This window comes from Engraulis encrasicolus, chromosome 5 (assembly GCF_034702125.1).
Source record: "Engraulis encrasicolus isolate BLACKSEA-1 chromosome 5, IST_EnEncr_1.0, whole genome shotgun sequence".
NCBI classification, from domain to species: domain Eukaryota; kingdom Metazoa; phylum Chordata; class Actinopteri; order Clupeiformes; family Engraulidae; genus Engraulis; species Engraulis encrasicolus.
In genome coordinates, this window is record NC_085861.1 from 7,327,391 (window position 1) to 7,349,657 (window position 22,267).

A 22,267-nucleotide genomic window follows, 5' to 3' on the forward strand; every position below is an offset into this window, starting at 1 on the left:
ACCAACTAAAGATAGGCAATACGCCTCTGTGCAATACTCTATGATGGACACAAGATGGGGGTAATACTGATTGAGCTCATGAGTGTATATGACTACTGGTGGCACAAATGCTGGAAAATGCAAGGAATCGTCAGAGGACGCGTTCAACTTCTTGGAAAAAATGAATGTCTTTGGGTGCACAATAAAAGGTATCAACTGAAAGAAGAAAAATCTGCACTCACAAACTAAGTCTCATTGTTTATTTATAGATTACCACCATGTCCAACATTTTTGGACATGGTGGTAATCTATAAATAAATAATGAGACTTAGTTTGTGAGTGCGGATTTTTCTTCTTTCGGAAAATGCAAGGAATCCTTTGGAATATTGTGACCAGCAGTCACAATAAGCACTATAAATAATTATGAACTATGAGCAAACTAGTTAATTTTGAAATGTGTGAACTGAACTTTGAACTAGTTCCTATAGAAAGTGAATTTTCCCAATACAGGTGAACAATGACCATGGCTAACCAACTATGCCCATTCCCAAATGTGATCTTTTAGGAAATATTCATGAATGAAGATAAGACAAATAATAATTACTGGCCTGACCCCATTTTTACATTTTTGCACCTTAAGTGGAAATTCAAAATGGCAGACACAGAGAGACACCTTTTAATGTGAGAAAAGTGAAATTTCCCCAGCCATAGGCCTAATGAATTGGCCCTACGTACAATTTGATGGTGGTGATAAGTATTCATGAAAAAGATAACATTTGTGAATGGGTAGGCTGTATATTCTGGAAATAAATGTCACTCTTTTAAGCAAAGAAGGCCTGCTACTCAGAAGATATATTCCTCAAATGCTGCACATTAACTTCACCAAACTGTTACTCCGAGGATAGCCTATTATTCCTCTTATTGCTAGTCTATATATTATTGTACATGTATTGTGCATGTATACATACATATACATACATTGTATATGTTAGTGTACAGTATAGGACTATTTGATGCAATACTGCGGCAATACACGTGCTGTGTGTGTGTGTGTGTGTGTGTGTGTGTGTGTGTGTGTGTGTGTGTGTGCGCGTGTGTGTGTGCGTGTGCTCCCGCGCGCGTGTATGCGTGCGTGCGCGCGCACAATGGAGTGGAGGGTACAAAGTGAATGGGGAAAACAGGTTTTATGAGTGAGACTTTTCTGTTAACTTTCTATTCTGTGGTATTTGAAACATTAGCAAAGGCCAACTCTTCCATAAATGTTGATGTGAAGACATTGGTTCTGCTTAGCTAAAATCCTTTCAAATCATGTGTGTGCTTTTATTTCGTCCGTTTCAGCAATGTGTTGACGCAGGGCGCTGATCCTGAATGTCTCAAGTCCACTGCCACAGAGGCGAGACCAGATGCCATGCGGGCCTATCAGTTTTCCCCTCGGAGAATGCGCACTTTCGGGCAAGATGCCTTTCAAGATTCTTCGGTCGGTGTAACGGGGAGTAAATCCCTCATCTGGGAATTTCTCCCCGACCTGCGAAAATAAGAACTGTTCTTCAGGAATCTTATGACCTCAGAGGAAATGGAAGCAGTGTAGCCAAAGCTGACCATAGGCTGGCTACACGGCCCTCTGGTCATGGGGAGATTGTGTCCCCCTTTCCAAGGTGGATGACTTTATTATTACTCAGCCAAGGATTTATCCGGAACAGCTTGTCATGCGCATTTGTGTTTTTTTTCTTTCGGATGAGCAGTTAGATGACTCACTCCTGAAGCCGCATCCCCCTAAACTCCCGTTGTGCCTTTCCCCTCCTCCTAACACTGCCAGTAACACAACACACACACTCTCTTAAAATGTGCAGTGCATGTCCAAACACACTCTGTGCCAGACGAGGAACCGCATACTCAGAACTTGCTTGCTTTGGCATGCCGCAACACTGACCTAGATATTGGCCATTCCCTGAACTTTCCGTGGAACAGTCGCCGTGCTTTGTGTGTTCCTTGAAGAGTATAGGCCTACCCCGAAGTTTAGAAGGTGGACCTCGAACGGTTTTTGTGGCGTTTCGTTGTCTTATTATCGTGACGCAGCTATGGCTCGGACAACGATCCTGGGACATACGCTGGCGGTGGTGTGGTTTGGGGTTTTGGCCAGTGCCTTGAGGGGTATGTGTCTGCCTCGTTATTACTGATGTACGAGCTGTACTTTTGCTGCGTTTGGTTGCTTCGCTCACTTTGTCTTTAAGTTTAATCAGTCTGCCATTCCAGGGCAATACGCATTTCCATGGCGCACGTTTAACACTATTACCTTAAGCAGTGCATTGTTTTATTGAAATTGTCTGCTTTCCGCACTTTATTGGCTGATGGCTTTTATGTACTCGCGTATTGCGCCTAGCGCGCACGTGTGTGTGTGTGTGTGTGTGTGTGTGTGTGTGTGTGTGTGTGTGTGTGTGTGTGAGAGAGAGAGAAAGACACAGAGAGAGAGAGAGAGAGAGAGAGAGAGAGAGAGAGAGAGAGAGAGAGAGAGAGAGACTCAAGTTCCATTGCCACATTTAGGCCTACATAATGGACATGGGCCTATCTATTATTTCATTTAGCTAGAAACCACAATGCGGTTATACATGTCTCCGCATGCTCCTATGCCAGGATGTGTTGTTATATAACCTGTGTGTAGTAAACCTCATATCCAGATGTCTAAGATGAGGGTAGGAGACAGCCAGGATTCCACACCATTAAACTACATTTGACAAACAGGTGGGCAGGGCTGGACTGGTCATCTGGCATACAGGGTGTTTTCCCGGTGGGCCGATAGTCCTCAGGGGCAGATGCCATTGTTTTCCTGGGGATTGGAAGGATCAGGAAGCGCGCTCAACACCTTGTAGTCGAATGCTCTCTACACTGGGTGCTTAACTTTGTCAATGAATGAACTCAAATCTCGGCTAGTCAAGATATAGTATGAAAGTGGCCGGTGGATGCGTTAGGGGCCAGTCTATGCCAAAAATGCCCAGGTCATTTTATTTATCCCAGTTCAGCTCTGCAGGTGGGTGTGTTTGTTTAACACTCAGAACAGGGTAATAAATCAAGTCTACCCTAACAAAACCATGGCCCACTGAGATAATTTGTGAGGTACACATTGTCTTCCTCATCTGCAAAATAATTTAGTTTCAGTAGTTGTGTAAGAATGGAAGACGGATGGTGGGAGTGCCCCACAATGATAGGAATGAAAGTGTGTGTGTGTGTGTGTGTGTGTGTGTGTGTGTGTGTGTGTGTGTGTGTGTGTGTGTGTGTGTGTGTGTGTGTGTGTGTGTGTGTGTGTGTGTGTGTGTGTGTGTGTGTGTGTGTGTGTTCAGCAAGCTTGATACGGCAAAAACATTATTGAGGGAAGGGGAACTGCAGGCCACTAGGCAGCCTGAGCAAGTTTGGATGCAAACAATAACAACCATCATGTTCTCTCTCTCGCCCTCCCTCCCTCGCATGTCAAGACAACCCTAACCCAGACATGGAGCAGAGAGAGGTCACATTTGACTTGGCTGACATTTGGGGATTTGAAGGTAAACATTCGTTGGTTCTCTTTTTTGTTAAATGTTCAAAAATATGATATTCACAACAACAGTTCAACCTTTTTCTGAAGAAGAATTTATCAGAGTTTAGTAATGGTGGGGAGAATCATTCGAAAGCAAACCGAGGTTGTTAAGTCCTCAGCCAACCTCACCATTGCCTTTTGTATACTAATCAAAAAGTAAAAGTGTTAAAGGGGCTTAAAAGTTTAGTCAATCACTGTCCAGAGTCAGCAGATACTTGAGTCATTAGTAAGTGAACGATGACTCTCGCAACCACTTTCACAGTCCACTACCATGGCATAATACAGGGCCTTTAGTTGGCCTAATGCACTACGACTTAGTCATTGCCATTCTGGCAACAGCGCCCCAAATGTAACTTTTGCCAGAGCGACCCGCTATGAGTGTCGTGGGAAACACTTCTCATTTTAAAAAATCGCTTTACATACCGTATTCAGATTTGTATCAACTTCTTGCATTCCGTCATGAAAAACATTCTCACAGCAAGTTTATTTAAACAGCATTTTTTCATGACTGTGTTTTGAGACAGAAATGCCACGGGCACTGCGCAAACTACGTCATCCTACATTGTGTTCCTTTAATAAAATGGGTTTATTTGTTTAATGTAGTCTGTAGATAAACAGTTGATAGCTGTCATTATATTCAGATGTTTCTTCCTTTTGCAGCGGATAGAAATGGGTTATAGCTTTCCTTATAGGCATATGTTTCCTCCTTGTACAGAGGATGGAGATAGGCAATTGACTAGTTTCCCTTCTATGCATATGTTTCCTCCTTGTGCAGAGGACGGAGAGGAGCAGGTACAGAAGGAGGTGAAGTTTAAGATGCCAGATTTCCTGGTGGGGCCAGGTGAGTGGAGGTTATGTTTTAAATGCATTGATGATGACTTGAGGAACGAGCCTTGTTTGCTGTGGACATGGTGGTTGACTAAATAACACTCACGACTACGTTTGGATGTTTTTAATTCCAAATTAATCATTCCAAATTAAATAGTTCGTTGAGTATACTTTGATCTTTCCTTTAATTCTGAATTAAGAGGTGTTTACATGACGTTTTCAAAGCGGAATTAAGCTTTAGTATAGTCAGTTAATTCCAAATGAAATGAGACACAAAAGGGGCATTTCACCGGTGGAGACATGAATATGTATTGAAAGTGGGTCATGTAGAATAGTAGCATAAATTTCCAATTTGTTGCTTTCTTGGCCGAGAAAAGGCAGAAAATGACTTTTTAGTGCATGTGGATTTGTGACAACAATCCCCATAATGCATTGCAATGCTCAAGTTCCACAGGCCACACCCAGGCAGCTCTGCCTGTGACTTACTGGAGCCTCTATAGCCCCATACGACTTTGTTGCTGTCGACTTACATTGACAAAGCACGTGAGCGAGAACTTGTTGTCACGATGTGGGTGTTATTAAATACAGCGTAGTTAAAGTCGGCCACAAATATGAACGAGACGATGAGCTCGCACCAGTTTGCTCTACTAACACACCACGTGTGAGGAGTGGGGGGACAGGCAGTGAGGAGGAGCTGAAGTGGGGACCTGCGCAAACTTGTGTAGAGGTGTGAGACAAGACTCATATACACACATGAATGAGTTGTTGACCAACCAGTTCATGGGCGCGTGGCCTCGGAGGCGGTCTGCAGACGAGCGTTGAAGGGGATAAGCAACTGCAGAGGTTGCAAGATCTGACTGCAGTCGCATTCATCCCGCGATAGTTTGACACCATGTGACATGTCACCTTGTCAACGCAACATCACCGAAATTTTGAAGTTTGACAGGAAATCTAACCGTCATGCAGCATTTTCATCCAGAGTGCATTGCTGTCTAAATGCGCATGCATGCGTTAACAACTACTCGAATGCACTTAATGCCAGTGATTTCAAAAGCACTGGCACACTGATCTGTGATAGGTCTGTTAGCGCATTAGGTCCAACCCCCTATGGGCGGGTTGAAAGGGTGGGAAAAAGGCTTGTAGTCTCAACAGAAATCCACCTCTCTTACACTTCTTCCTACAAGGATGCAAAATGACGAGTTTTACATCATTGTAGGAGGAAGTGTTAAGAGGTGAATACGGATTTCTCCTGTCTCAGGGGGAATTGAGAGAGTGTTGCACGACCATTCAAAAGTATGACTGGGTGTCTAGCAATGGAAAGCCTAATGCAAATGGGTGGAGTGTCCCTTTAAATGTCTCGTGTAAACTTAGCAAATGGGACTCTGTGTGCAAGTGTGGTTTTCTCCACTTTAGGCATACTGTGTTTACACCCTGCTGAGTATTTTGATAAACAGATAAATTCTTGCCTCGGTTTCCCAAAATAAACGTGTGCAGAAACATTCTTCTTGAAAAGCTAATTTAGCTGAATCCATTCTTAATTAGGTGGCATTTGTTTTTGTTTTTATCAAATTGGCTACAACAGGTCAAGTTCAATTCGACCTTGTCTCATATGACTATAGGCGTGCCCCAGGTTTTTATTACATTGGTAAATTTTCAGATGACACTGTTCTTCTTAGCCTCCTCACTAAACATGATGATCTGAACATTTATCTAAGTGGTAGTCAATGAGTTTGTTAATTGGTGTTATTCACACTTACATATTAACACAAAAAACTGTAGAGATGGTGCTACGCTAGATCCAAAATCCCTCTGTGGCCTGGGCACAGTGGCTATACATGGCTTGGCCACTGATCAGGTGAAAACCTTCAGCTACCTGGTGGGGCATATAGTCATATAATCTCCCAAATCTACGAGGCTACTACCTTTGCCAGAGGGTTTTTTTAAAGAAAGATTTTTCAGCCACTCATGTACTGTATTAGTGTGCCCTTACTGGCAATGTCTATTCTTTTCTATATTCTACTCTATTTGTTTCTTAACCTGAAGGGGAATGGAGAAAAAACAACTTGAAATTCAACTACTGTGTTTCCACAGATGTCAAAAAATCCAAACAAGAAAACTTGCCAGACAAAGACAACTGTACCATGTACCTTTGTTGTGTGTAACTGATTTGTCTGTGTGTGTGTGTGTGTGTGTGTGTGTGTGTGTGTGTGTGTGTGTGTGTGTGTGTGTGTGTGTGTGTGTGTGTGTGTGTGTGTGTGTGTGTGTGTGTGTGTGTGTGTGTGGAGTCAGGACCTGACATGGGCCAGAAAGAGATATCAGAAGATCTGCTGGCTGAGTTGGGTTTTACAGAGGTACAGCCCGCTAATCCATCAGGTAAACAACAACAGTCTACACAGTGTTTCAGACTCAACTACATTAAAGAGTTCAAACTGCGTTGTAATTTATTCATCATGTAATGCAGGGTTTCCCAAACTGGGGTCCGTGTGGCCTGCCACAAGAGGGCGTGCAAGCTGAATAGAGCAATGGTGGATATGTGTGTTTTTATACAGCATTAATGAACATTAAGTAGTTTTTAATTGGATGGTGAATTGTATGCTGGAAAGCTCCATCTGAAGTGTAATTTATGACTCCTAGACTTGTCATGCAACAAGTGAAAGCCTTGAAAGTCCAACTGGGAAACTCCAACTCCCATTGTCATTGTGACACAGCACTCCACAGCACACAAGTGTTCACAGCACACTGCCTGCACACACCGAAATTGCATTTATGCCTCACCCGTGCAAGGGGGCAGCCCCCAATGGTGCCCTTAGGGAGTAATGCGGTGGGACGGTACCATGCTCAGGGTACCTCAGTCATGGAGGATGGATGGGGGAGAGCACTAATTACTTCCCCCACCAACCTGGTGGGTCGGGAGTCGAACTGGCAACCTTTGGGCAACAAGTCTGACGCCCTAACCACTTACCCATGACTGCCCTGTTAATAAGTCCCATTATAGTGAGGGCAGGGAAAAAAGTCAGGTCTAATGAGGATTCCCCGATGACTATGCATGATGTGCTGTGATTTGCTGTCCCATAGCCATACTTCCATTTGCCTGGCTCTTGCCTGACCTGTTGTTCCCCACAGCTTCTCGAGTTCCACTACTTGCATGGCCCTCAGCACAAGAAAACATTTGCTTGGGGGTTGTGCAAACCATATTGAAATGTACGAGAGGTGTGCAGGAAGAAAAAAAAGGGAATTACTGATGTAATATCAACTTCACAAAATCTTCGGACACCTATCTTTAATTCAGCCAGTGCTTTGTTGCTTACAAAAGATTATGAGGGTGATCGAACTATAGCGGCGATTCAGAATAAGGGTGCAGTCATGAGGTTTTGTCAGTCATGAGGTTTGCAATAATGTGACTCCTCACAACTTGCAGCAAACTTTTAGCCAGGTCATACACAGCCATTGCATGATAAGGTGTTACCACTCTATTCTGTGTCAATGAGCGCTACTCCACCCATTCCTTGACAGTGACTTGGCAGTAACAGTTAATGGTCAAGGCCCATTTTCAAATGGTTTCTATCATTTTGTTTTTGTAGAAAAAACGTTTGCACACCTCTGGATTTTTTTTCTTCTTTAAGTTATTTTTTCTTTTTATTCATTCATTGGCAAGCAAGATGACGTGTCGACCTCTCGGTCTTCCTCAGATTCACCTGAATAAAAAGAAAAATAACTTATCGAAGAAAAAAATCCAAAGGAGTGTGCGAACGTTTTTCCACAAATACGTAATTTTTTTGTTCAGCACCTGGGATTGTGCACAAGTAACTCTCTACAAGTTCTATCATTTTGTTGCCATTTTTATTCTACAATACACTACACCTCATCCATTAGAGAGAGGCTCTGCAAATCATGCCCCCTCTCCAGCCTAAACAAACCCTGCACAAAGTGGTCAGGACAGGGCACCTTTTGCACCATGTACAGTAGCTACTGCCAGTCCTCTTTTATTGACTCAATATTTATGGAATATAAATTTGTGAGTCAAAGAGCAAACTAAATCTCATAAAAAAGTGTTTCCTTCGTTTTGGTGCCCCCACTGACACTGTGCCCATATGCCTATATAGTGCATACCTCCTTTTTTGCACCCCTGTTTTTAGTACCTAAATCAATGTAAAAACAATTTATGGTGTGTGTCTACGTAAAATTGATGCCTACTGATGTCTACAATATAAAATGGGGATAATTTTGGGGTGGGCATGCCCTTTGTTTCTCTCTCTCTCTCTGTCTCTGTCTCTATCTCTCTCCCGTCCTATTAGGTCCTGCTATGTTCAGTCCTCGTGGTGCGCCCCCTAGAGTCGTGTTTCCGCCTGGCCAGCCCACCGCTCAGAACCTCCAGGCTATCTGCCTCCAGGGGGGAAGCCGGCCCAGGTATCCCCAGGGCACGCTGCCCTCGACTGGGTTCAGCCACCTGTCCAGACAGGCCGATGCCATCCACCGCGTGGAGGCCTGGTACGGCCAGCAGTGCTGCCAAGGGGACTGGCAGCAGCACGTGGACAGGACATTATGCTGCACCCGACAGGCCGTGAGTTAGAAGAGTGTGTGGCTGGTATAGTGTTGAACCATAGAAACACACACTTGCACGCATGCACGCACACACACACACACGCACGCACGCACGCACATCATGCACAAATTTGTACTTACAAACCTCTGTACTGCCTGCCCATTCAGGAGTTTGTTTGGTTAAATTTTGATTTATTTGTGTGTTCCCGTATATTGTCGATTTACGAGAAGAGTGAAATAGAGTGGAGGAGGAGTGGAGGAATGCTGCAGCTGTTGTCCTTGGCTGGCTGGTTGGCTGGTATCAGACCGCCAGACAGGGGCGTGCAGCAAATTGTTGGGCCCTTTGTACAATTAGCTCCAATCAACCCCCCCAGCCATACAGTATATCCAGAGAGAGCAGAGAGAGAGAGGTTCCATTGGCCCATTGTTTCCGGGTTCTATTATTGCAAGGGGGAGGGGGGGATCCCCCTTTAGGCAGACCTAGGCAGACCTAAGGATTGTTCTATTCAATGCTAGGAGTATTATGACACGCTCCTTTAGGCAGACTGGAACCTGGTCATGTTAGGTGCCCATAGCAATCTATCACATTGGCATATCTCTATATAGTTAAAGAATCTCTGGTATATCTACATAACTCAGATACTGTGTGGGCCCCCTATATTCATGTGTGGACCCTGGAAACTCAGTCACACTTTACCCCCCCTGCACGACATCCCTGCTGCAAGAGATTACACTGCTGCTGCTCCTACTCCCAGTGATGTTATTTAACAGACAACCGTAGCCCATAATGCACACCTTTCCACCAGTGGGATGCTGTAATAATCATTGAAAAGTTAACTACCACAGTACTACACTACCATGGCATAACGCAGTGCCTTTAGTATTGCACTACGACTTGGTCATTGCCATTCTGGTAACAGCAAATTTGTAACTCCATGTCTGTAAGGTTTAACATAAGGGATGTAAAGTAAACATATAAGTACCACTTGGAAAAGGTTATCATACCAAAGCACATCCCACAGACATAGAAGAATATAACAAAAATCATTATTAGATTTTGCCATCTTTTGTGATACAAACTTCTGATCTGGCTCAAGGACTCGAATAATGAAGTAAGAGACTATTCACATGCTGCTGCCGCTGCTAGCATGGTAATAGCACAGCAATAACACCTTAATAGTGCTAATCAACGATTTCCGCAATGTCGTTGGGGGCGGAGTTTCGCAGTGGTGCTGTCCCTGCACGGGTGCCGCCCCGACCAATAGCCCTATTGGCCCACCCCTCTGCCCATATATGGTAGTAATGCCATTCGCCACTTTGCCCCGGTTCACTTGCACTTTTGAGACATACACACACACAAGCTCACACACATTCTTACATCTGCATGTGTGCAAACCTACACTGACCAGAGACGGTTTAAATTAGAATAGAGAATCTTTGCACTGTCCCCAGTAAAGGGTCAATGCTCAATTGTACACATGTGTGCAATTATGTGTAACAATGTGTAATGTGTAAAGTGTAATGTGATGTAAATGTAATGCACTCGTCTTTAAAAGGGGAGGGGAAAATCCTTGATCCAGGCACTTCAATTGATTTAAAAGTCCTAAACGATCTTTATTCTACTAAATAAAGATTTTTTTTGGACTTTTTAAATCAACTGAAGGATTTCAAGGATTTCTCCCTCCCTTTTTGTGAAACATTGCACCCTCCAATAGCACCAGTTGTTGTTTTTGAGAAGACTAGGTGCGCTCTACCTGCTCTTCTGCTGATACTTGTTGTTGTTGCTGCCTGCTAGTGGAGGGAGGCCCTTCATCAGTTTTGCGAGGACGAGTTTGGCATCAAGACGAGGCACTACCACTGCTGCAATCTTCGGAAGAAGGCCCGATGGGCGTGCTTTGAGAGGGAGGCCCCCAACCCCTCCTACCAGCCCAGCAGGCCCTACAGCGGGCCCAACGTCCCGCCCCGACACACACCTGTATTCACCTTCAATAACAGCACCTGTTCCAGGTAGTTCTCCTTTACTTAGTTTAACAAGGGTGGTCACGTTGAGACAGTAGAAATCTCTTTTTAACGGAGTCTTGGTCAAGGCATTGAGAGAGAGAGAGAGAGAGAGAGAGAGAGAGAGAGAGAACGAGAGAGAACGAGACAGAGAGGCAGACAGAGTGAGTGGATTATACTGTAACATAAAGGGTAAATCCACATAATTTACACAGAACTTACACATACACATGAAAAGATCACACACACACACACACACACACACACACACACACACACACACACACACACACACACACACACACACACACACACGCACGCACGCACGCTCGACACACACACACACACACACACACACGCACGCACGCAGAGCTCGCTCGACATCATGCAAGAGCCCTTTTGTCACCACACCGACGACTGTTGTCAAACAAGCTGGAGTGGGAGGGTAAAATTAAAACAGAAGAGGAATCGAGAGTCCTAGAAAGCGCAGAGAGGAAGTAGAGGAGAAGATGAACCTCCTAGTGACGCAAAACCTTCTGTGTTGCTTCTAGAGCAAGAACAATGTAAATATCGTTTCTGATCTCCCGAAAAATCGGGAAGTCCACCCACTCTGTCGGACACCAGTCAACCAGTAGCAAACCTAGACAGGCGGGTCAACCATGCCGTTTGGGAAACGTTAATTGATATGCTCTTGGTCAGACCAAGTCTTGAAAAGATTTGAAAGTCGATGATAATCAGTCTAGAACCTGAGGGAGGAAGCGCCATAGAGTAGTGGTTCTCAGACTGTGGGACGTGGCCCACGGGTGGGTTCTGAGGGTATTTCAAGGGGGCCTTGAAATAATTTTCTGAAACTCAAAATGTTTTGAAAATAATTCAAAATCTAAAAAAAATGTTTTACACACAACGTGTTAAGGCTTTGATGGAGTTTTTGGGAGAAAAAAATGTGCATAAGCGATTGAAAAAAAATGTCATTATTATTCCTATATCCAGGACAGGGGCTGATAAGAAGGCCGTTATTGTTGTTGTTGTAGTATTGTTGTTGTTGTTGTTGTTGTTGTTGTTGTTGTTGTTGTTGTTGTTGTTACTATTACTACTACTACTACTACACCTGTTATTCCCATGTCCAGGACAGGGAATGAGGCAAAGGGCGTGCTTCCGCGGGCCCTGAAAGGCAGCAATGGAACGGAGACCAGCATTCCCGACATCATTTTCCCCCCGGCACGGCCCTCCGCCTCCAACATCCGCCACGTCTGCAAGCTGCGTAAGGCACGGCCCCTATACAACGCCGGCTGCCTGCCACGGGGGGGCTACGGCTGGCTGGCGCGGCAGGCAAAGTCCGCTAACCGTCTGGAGCGAGGCTACAAGAGTTGCTGCAAGGGCAAGGTCAAGGTGCTGGCCTGCGCCACGCAGAAGGTAACCGCTTACTTAGTAATATTATAATAATAATAATAGTAATAATAATAATAATAATAATAAAAATAATGATAGTAATAATAATAATAATCTGAATAAGTCAGTGACCAGGTTCTGGCCCATGCCACGCAGAAGGTAACCACTTACTTAGTAATATAATAATAATAATAATAATAATAATAATAATAATAATAATAATAATAATAATAATAATAATAGTGGTAATAATAAAAATAATAGTAATAATAATAATAATAATCAGAATAATCAGAATATGTCAGTGGAAAAGGTGCTGGCCTGTGCCACGCAGAAGGTAACCACTTACTTAGTAATATAATAATAATGATAATCAGAACTAGATTGCCTTCTTGCAGAAAATGCTGGAAGCGGGCTTGCCTTTTGGGCAGAGCTGAGCAGTTTTATTTTGATATCTCTGTACCTAAATTAAAAACAAACTACTATTGAGAAAACAAAGCTAAAAGAAATGTGGGAAAAATCCATCCACCCAGTCAGAAGTTATGGGCCAAACAATTCAGCCATCTTGGATTCAGTCATCTTGAAAGTGTTGTAGTTTTGGGGATAATGCTATTTTAAGTTGGCTAAGGAACACTGCATATGACATCATTTTGAAAATCAACATGGGTCCAAGTGGGATTCGAACTCACAACCTCCATATCTCTAATCCACTACCTTTGCCATTGATACTAAATGACATACGTGCTATTTTAAGTTGGCTAAGGAACACTTCATATGATATAATTTTGAAAATCAACATGGGTCCGAGTGGAATTCGAACTCACAACCTCCATATCTCTAATCCAGCACCTTTGCCATTGATACTAAATGACATACAGCACTGATTCTTGAAAGTTTGGCAGAAACATGTCCCAGCAGTAAAATGCTAATTTTGTTGAAAATCAACTACATTTTCACGAACAAAATGAATCCAGGTAATGGCCAAGGGGTCTGTTATACAAATACACAGTTGTTTGAAATATTTAAGTGTAATTTTATTACTTTTCATGGCTATAAACCTGTCCACACCCTGTAAAAACGCCTGTCCCAAGGACTGGCATCATCATTTCAATTGACTTAAAATACAAAAATCACTAACAGAATTGAACAATATCACCATGATGTGAAAGACCATATCAAAGTGGTTCTACAGATGTGCACATAGTGCATGTAAAACAATATTTACTATTATTTTCTGATTGCTCAAAATGTGTCCAGCATATTGGTCACCACCGTCAGATTTTTTGTAAAAGACAATAAAATCAGGTATGCACAAGGTCATTTTCATTACTGAGGACCCCTTTTCAAACCTTTAACTCTACTGCATACTTCACCATCACTGAAGCTCCTAAATGTACTATTTTCTCCTCAATTTGTTAATTTGATTGGACACTGGTGCTGTCCCAACCATAAACTGTCAACACCGTCAGATGTTTTAATAGTAGCCTATTACATTACATTACTGTTAATTAATATATACTTTCTCAGAAAAGGTATGAAGCACCCAAGAAACAGAGCGAAAATGAAATGGCTAATGTGAACAAACAATGCATAATATGTAAAAGAGTGTTTTTTTGTCTCACACCGTCAGATGTCACCACCGTCAGATTTTGTTCCGCTCATCATCTTGTTCCATAAATTGTGCTGGTTAATGAAACATTACTAGGCATGTTAGTAATAATTGTGATCCAAAATGATACTCTAGTCACCACTGAGGGGCATTTGGAGGTTTTTATGTCAGAAAACCTGACGGTGGTGACATCTGATGGAGTTCACTAAAAAACACATGTTTTACATGTTTTGACATGTTTTAAGAATATGCATACAATAAGTATCTACAGTTATGTTGAATTGTTAAAGTAATTCACTTTAATACAGTAAACATATGTTTTTACTTCTAATTCTGTCTGCCGCTGTTGACAAAACAAGAAAGAGCCCATTTTATGAAAAATGTTAAACATGGGGAGCTTGGGCAATACATTCACTGCACAGCCAAGACCTACATCTATGATAATACACCTCTATATTTTGGATTTGAACAACTTAAAACCTGTTTTTGCCACATTTTCAAGATCCAGTGGCCTACTTCCTAGAGAATCTAACTAATGAAGAAAAAACACATGTACAAACATACTGTGCACACACAAACATAAAGTGTTTATGCAAGATGCCATTGACTTGAGAGGGCTATTTATTTTGGTAAATGTAGGTACAAATTAGGTCATTTTCACCACTCTCAGATTACTGTCACCACCGTCAGTTCTTAAGTCACCACCGTAAGAAGGAGTTTTGGACATTTTAAATGAATGTGCTTACAACATTTTCCTTAGGAGTCGTTGAATTATCAAAGCAATAGCCTACAGGAATATTTGTGAAATTAAAAAAAATTGTTTGTTCTATTTAGGCGTTAAGTAAGCATTGTATGACGGTACATATTTTAAAATTAGAACACATGAAACAGTATTAAAATAGAACAAAAGTGAATTTTCAACATTTAAAGGCATATGTGTGAACCAAAAAATACACATAATCACTTAAAAACTCCAAATACATATGCAACCAAATCAATACAATTTTAAATACTTTTAATTGTGTCTGACGGTGTTGACAAAAAACAAGGTGTGATTAGAGAAAAGCCTGATTTCTGAAAAAAATACAAAATGGGGAGATTGGCCTTGTGCATTTCTGAAAAGCCAAGACCTTAGTCAACAAGGATATACCATATAATTTTGTAATTCACTTTGTTTTTTTCTGTCAACATTGCAACCTGTTTTAGCCACTTTCTCAAGAATCAGTGACATGCAATTTGAAGTTGGCGAAGGAACACTGCATATGATATAATTTTGAAAATTAACATGGGTCCAGGTGGGATTTGAACTCACAACCTCCAAATCTCTAATCCACCACCTTTACCATTGAGCTAAGCAGCTGGCTGTCATAAACTTTCCAGCAAGACAATATCACATTGCATTGAAGAGCTGAACAGTACAATTCTAGAATGGTAGTTGCAGGTGCTCGTTAAGAATAGAATGTTGAGAGAAAGTGACAGTTGAGATGGCACCTTTTCTGATTGTCTGTATGGCCGTTAGTAATGTGCTCTAAGGCAGAGGGCAGAATCAAAACAGTTTCTAGTTTTTAAATCGCTGTTGTTAAAAAAACTCAAAAGAATTTGCACATGTCCTGCTCACAGATTGGAGTCATAGATGTGATCTTTCTAACAGTCCTTGAATGAAGTTTATAGGTTAAACGGTTCAGTCACAAATGGACCTCTTGTTGCAGATGACCTGACCTCTTCAGAGAGACATTTCAAAAATGAATAGGACACAGCCATTGGGGGGTTTTACACTGCCATTTAAAAAGTAATGGGTATTGGGACGTGATGTTTTCACCAGTTGGAGTCATCTCATAGAGCTCGCTAACAACACTTCAACTAAACTTCTAGGTGAAAGTGTTGCTGTTTTATGAACAAAAAAGCCTCCTACACTCTGATCCCTAGAATGGCGGAACCTTCATTCAAGAGCATTCTACAATTGTTTTCTATGGGGACCCAAACTTGCAAAAAAAAAAAAACGAAAACGAAAAAATGACAAGGAGTATGGACACACGAAGCATTCTTTGAAATCTCCAAGCCGAGCCGGTCGTTTTAGTGTTTGAACAGTGTCTCTATCTCGAAAGGTCTAGGAGGAGAAGTGGTTTCTATTTTTACTGACCTGCACAAGAGAAGCAAGCATAACTAGATTGCATTCTCACAGAAAATGCTGGAAGCGGGCTTGCCTTTTGGGGCAGAGATGAAACAAAGTACTATTGAGAAAACAAAGCTAAAAGAAATGGTGAAAAAATCCATCCACCCAGTCAGAAGTTATGGGCCAAACAATTCAGCCATCTTGGATTCAGCCATCTTGAAAGTGTTGTAGCTCTGCGTTTTGGGGATATACTAAATGACATACATGGTATTTTAAGTTGGCTAAGGAACACTGCATATGATATAATTTTGAAAATCAACATGGGTCCGAGTGGGATTCGAACTCACAACCTCCATATCTGTAATCCAGGACCTTTGCCATTGATACTAAATGACAAACATGGTATTTTAAGTTGGCTAAGGAACACTGCATATGATATAACTTTGAAAATCAACATGGGTCCGAGTGGGATTCAAACTCCCAACCTCCATATCTCTAATCCAGCACATTTGCCATTGATACTAAATGACATACATGGTATTTTAAGTTGTCTAAGGAACACTGCATATCATATAACTTGGAAAATCAACACGAGTCCGAGTGGGATTTGAACTCACAACCTCCATATCTGTAATGCAGCACCTTTGCCATTGATACTAAATGAAATACATGGCATTGTATGTTGACTAAGGAACACTGGATATGATATAATTTTGAAAATCAACATGGGTCCGAGTGGGATTCGAACTCCCAACCTCCATATCTCTAATCCAGCAGCATTCCCATTGAGACAAGCAGCTGGCTGACTTAAACATTCCAGCAAGACATTTATCATATTGCATTGAAGAGCTGAACAATAGACTTCTAGAATTGCAGTTGCAGGTGCTCGTTAAGAATAGAATGTTGAGAGAAAGTGACAGTTGAGATGGAACCCTATATTGGCTGCACCTGTTCTGATTGACTGAATGGCACTTAGTATGGTGCTCTATGGCAGAGGGCAGAATCCAAAACAGTTTCTAGGGCTTTAGATTATCGTTGTAAAAAAACTAAAAAGAATTGGCACATGTCCTGGTCACAGATTGGAGTCATACATGTGATCTTTCTAACAGTCCTTGAATGAAGTTTATAGGTTAAACGGTTCAGTCACAAATGGACCTCTTGTGGAACATGCGCTGACCTCTTGAAAAAGGCACTTCAAGACTCAATGGGAAAACCAGTGTAAAAGCCCTGTCGTTTTTACACACCTGCCATTTAAAAAGTAATGGGAGTTGGGAGATAAAACTTTGAAAATTTGGAGACATCCCATAGAGCTCGCTAAAAACGCGTCAACTAAACCTCTAGGTGAAAGTGTTGATGTTTTATGACCGAAAAAGCCTCCTACACTTCTCTGGAGTGGCGGAAGCTTGGTTCATGAAGGTTCTACCATTGTTTTTAATGTGGACCCAAACTTGCACAAAATCGCCAAAAACAGGAAAACGACAAGAGACACGGACATGCTATATCAGTACAAATGATCTCCAAGCCAAGCCGGTCGTTTTAGTGTTTGAACGGTGTCTCTATCTCGAAAGGCCTAGGAGGAGATCCATTTTCTATTTTTACTGCTCTGCACAAGAAAGCAACAAAGCAATCCCCGTGTTTTGGGGATAAACTAAATTACATGCTATTTTAAGTTGGCACTGAAGTTGGTAAACTAAATGACATACATGCTATTTTAAGTTGGCTAAGGAACACTGCATATGATATAATTTCGAAAATCAACATCGGTCCAAGTGGGATTCGAACTCACAACCTCCATATCGCTAATCCAGCACCTTTACATTTGAGCAAAGTAGCTGGCTGTCATGCACAGTCCAGCAAGACAATATCACATTGCATTGAAGAGCTGAACAATAAACTTCTAGAGTGGTAGTGCAGCTGCTCGTTAAGAATAGAATGTTGAGAGAAAGTGACAGTTGAGATGGAACCCTGTATTGGCAGGACCTGTTCTGATTGACTGTATAGCGGTTAGTATTGTGCTCTAAGGCAGAGGGCAGAATTAAAAACAGTTTCTAGTTTTTAGATCGCTGTTGTTAAAAAACTAAAAAGAATTGGCACATGTCCTTCGCACAGATTGGAGTCATACGTGTGATCTTTCTAACAGTCCTTGAAAGAAGTTTATAGGTTAAACGGTTCAAATGGACCTCTTGTTGCAGATGACCTGACCTCTTCAGAAAGGCACTTTAAGAATCAATAGGACACAGCTATTGGGGGGTTTTAAACACCTGCCATTTAAAAAGTAATGGGAGTTGGGACATGATACACAGTTTGGAGACATCTCATAGAGCTCGCTAACAGTGCGTCAACTAAACTTCTAGGTGGTGAAGGTGTTGATGTTTTATGAACAAAAAAGCCTCCTACACTCTGTTCTGTAGAGTGGCGGAACCTTCGTTCATGAGCATTGTACCATTGTTTTCAATGGGGACCCAAACTTGCACAAAATCGACAAAAACGAAAAAACGACAAGGGGTATGGACACACAAAGCATTTTTTGAAATCTCCAAGCCGAGTCAGTCGTTTTAGTGTTTGAACGGTGTCTCTATCTCGAAAGGCCTAGGGGGAGAAGCGGCTTCTATTTTTACTGACCTGCTTCAAGAGAATCAAGCAAGCAAGCAAGCAAGAAACTGTACTTAGAGATTACTATAAGCGGAACTTGCTCTGCAAGCCCGCTTAATAACTAAACAGGACTTAGAGATTACTATAAGTGTGGCAAGCCCGCTTAATAAATTGTACTTAGAGATTACTATAAGCGTGGCAAGCCTGCTTAATAATCAGAATACATCAGTGGACAAGGTGCTCGTGTAACAGAGGCTAACTAGCAGAGTTGGCATGGAACGTTAGTAAACCTCCCTCCAAAGCCTCATACAGTGTCGATGCCATTGGGCTGGGGTACTGGTCCTTTAGTCCAGCGGTATCGTACTGTGCCTCCCATTGCCGGACCGTTTTAGTTAACGAGGTTGCAGGTTCGCAGCCCCGAGGGGGACGAACAGGTGCAAGAGATGACCTTCATCACATTCGCTTGTGCCATGCAGAAGCTAACTGCTTATTTAATAATGTTTAATAATAAATAGATAAATTACAGTGATTAATACAAAATAATTACAATAAACCAGTGGACAAGGTGCTTGCTTGCCCCATGCAGTAACTAACGTCTTACTTTGTAATAATCATAATCATCATCACCCCAACACACACACACACACACACACACACACACACACACACACACACACACACACACACACACACACACACACACACACACACACACACACACATAACACTGTCCCCTGTATGTATGTTGTCCACAGTGGGAAGAGGAGATGAAGCGTTTCTGTGGCGATGAGCATGTGGCGAAGGCTAAAAAGGATCAGTGCTGCGCGGAGAAGGGAGCCCAGAAGCAGCTGGCCTGCCTGGCCTCCAAAGCTCCGGACCAGGACTATATGGATCCCATGCTGCAACGCGAGCTCACACACGACACTCCCCACCCCCGCCGCATCTGCGACACACACAAGATCCTCAAGAAGTGAGAAAACACAATGAAAAATACTAAGTGCATGTGTGTGGATGGAATGCTCAAAAGTTTGTGTTTTCTTCAAAAGACAGTTCAAAAAAATGTTTTTGTAAAATAAAATAGGTCACAGTGGCTTTTTTATGAATTGTGCACAGTTGGCACTTTCATTTCTCCTTTTTGTGATCATTGCAACATAACATAAATTAGAGAAGTTGAATCACTTCATGGGAAATATCATGACTAAGACCATGATCCCTAGTGATACAGTGATGACATCAGTGTAAACATCTAGTGTAGGCACTCTACTCGTCGAAAAATGTTAAAAAGCCTGAATTAAAACATGGCTATTTTTAAGTTAAAAACAGGGGGGAGACCCACGCGTATAGGCGCAGACCCTTCTTCAGGGTTCTTGGGTTTTCTCTGTTGGAAGACACAGTCTTGGTTGATGTGACTCTCATGATACAAGCATAGCAGGCTGACTGACTGCTGATCCTGAAAGCATTCTCTTAAAGCTCATGACCCGAGCCTGGAACATCATATCAGCTGCTGGATTCATAATTTGTTGAATTATCCAGCAAGTCTGGAGCCGTTGGACGGCAGAGGTGGCATTAGTGGCCAAACTGTTTTTGTGCAGATTGTTGCTGGACAGCCACTGTAGGTCTGTCATCTGACTAAGAGCATGGTCCTTAGCGATACAGTGATGACATCCATGTAAACATAATGTAACTGCTTTTCAGGCTTCAGGTTAAGTTGCCAGTGGACGCTATGGTGAAGAAATGCTGCCACCTGGAGGACGTAGAGAAAGTTGCATGTTTGACGGACACAGTAAGTAATTTGTGTGGAGAAAGAAGATTGCTTTTCTTGATGTTGTGTATCTGGATGGATTTTAGGGGGGGGTTCCATTCTGAAGAGCTGAGCTGAGCTATCATACATCCCAGAATAAGGTTATCACACTTGTTTGTGGTTGCCATAATGGAAAATGAGTTCTTTGAATCTGAATCTGAAAAATTCTGGGCACCACGGTGAAGTGTGTCCAGTGTGTCCAGCAACATTTTGAGCATATTACATTATGACTGACTCTGTTCTTGGATGCCATCACATTTCGTCAGTGTACTTCACTCTCCATTTTTAAATTCAAGCTCAAGACCATCGCATGCACTCAACGTTGGCCTACTGCTTTACAGTTTCTTTTTGTACCTAATTATGTATATTACGATTACAAAACTTTTCCTTGCCATTTTCTTTTAATCCTTCTCCTATTTTTGTTTCATACATTCATTGACGCTTTGTCATTACTCTTGCTACTGTTATTAATGTTTATGTATGTTCATGTATTCATATTAATGTTAATGTAGCCTATTTATATTAATTAACTCTGTCTGTTTTAATGTGAAGTGACCTCTTGAAAGGCACTTAAAATAAAATGTATTATTATTATTGTTGTTGATGTTGTTATTGTTATTTTTAAAATTATCATTATCATCATCTTGTTCTGTTCTGTAGATGACGGAGTTTCAGGAGGAGCAATGCAAAGTGCAGCCTCCTTCCACTGTGTCGGCATCGGAGTGCCGCGGACCAAACCAAGCCAAGTGCCTCTCAGACCTCCTCACCAAGTCCATCGCCAAGGCAATGAAGACCAAGGGTTTCAGTCGGAGAAGATGTCCACTCAAGAGGCTACACTGATTTCTTCTTTACATTTTTAATGGAACAGTCCAATGTGTTTCACTACTGAACTATGTTCTTCTCTGATATTATACAAGTTAATGCACACCTCTCTGGTAGATGAGAGCTTGATTGTGTGTGGATATGTGGATATATGTACGTTGAGGACCCTCTCAAAAATAAGATGTTCATTTCAAGGGGCTATCCTTATATAGTAAAGAATTTGAATTTGTGCCAGAACATAGCTCAGTATGGAAAGATGGTGGATTGTTCCTTTAAAGGTTTAGTATGTTATTTTAGTTGTTTATTTTCAAAATGTATGTCATCAATTCAGAAATGGGATAATATAATGGATATTTAGTAATAAACTAATGTGCACTATGTGACCAAGGCACAGTAAGTTTAGCCAAATATGTATATTACTGGAAATTCAAAATGGTGGACAAGGAGAAGATTTACGTTTTCATGTACAACAAATTTGATAGTTAAATAAACATGAAAGTGATACCATTTGTGAATAACCAGCATAAGTTCTGGAAATAAACTATTAAAAAAACATAGTCTATCTTTGAAAAAGAACCCTTCAATAATGGATAAGTGGGTCAATATGAAATAATGGTACCTAGCCACTGACACGCAGACTTTTACTTTTTCACTTTTTTACCACTGATTTTATTCTAATAGAAAATGTATTTCTGTTACCTGGGGTTTTGTATGTTTTTTTTATAAACTACATTTTCTATGTTTGCAAAACCTTTTACACGGCCAGTTTGAATGTCTTATATCTTGTGTGGCAAAATAAACATCAATTCTGCTAAATAAAGAAAAAACATTGTCAACAACCATACAAGTTGCTTCTCCATTGTTTCTTATCACTCGTTTATCCATCTGGTCAATTATCACAAGGATTTTTATTGATCATTGGCATTAGAGAAACGTAACTTACTACAGGTCCTGATGTCCCTAATGGAGAAACTTCACACGAGACTGTCAAATAATGTCTTCAAACAAAGTGCAAAATATATTTAG

The 22,267-nt window shown here is 41.6% G+C and overlaps 1 protein-coding gene across 1 annotated transcript; it reads left to right on the forward strand.

Annotated features, from left to right (window-relative positions):
• Positions 1–1,819: 1,819 nt before the first annotated feature.
• On the forward strand, positions 1,820–22,105 carry LOC134448899 (extracellular matrix protein 1-like). Its single transcript, XM_063198594.1, has 9 exons — positions 1,820–2,130; positions 3,447–3,515; positions 6,665–6,748; positions 8,671–8,936; positions 10,713–10,924; positions 12,043–12,328; positions 19,374–19,588; positions 20,314–20,401; positions 21,080–22,105. Exons 1-9 carry the CDS (start codon positions 2,058–2,060, stop codon positions 21,257–21,259), a joined length of 1,473 nt encoding a protein of 490 aa, XP_063054664.1. The 5' UTR covers positions 1,820–2,057; the 3' UTR covers positions 21,260–22,105.
• Positions 22,106–22,267: the final 162 nt, after the last annotated feature.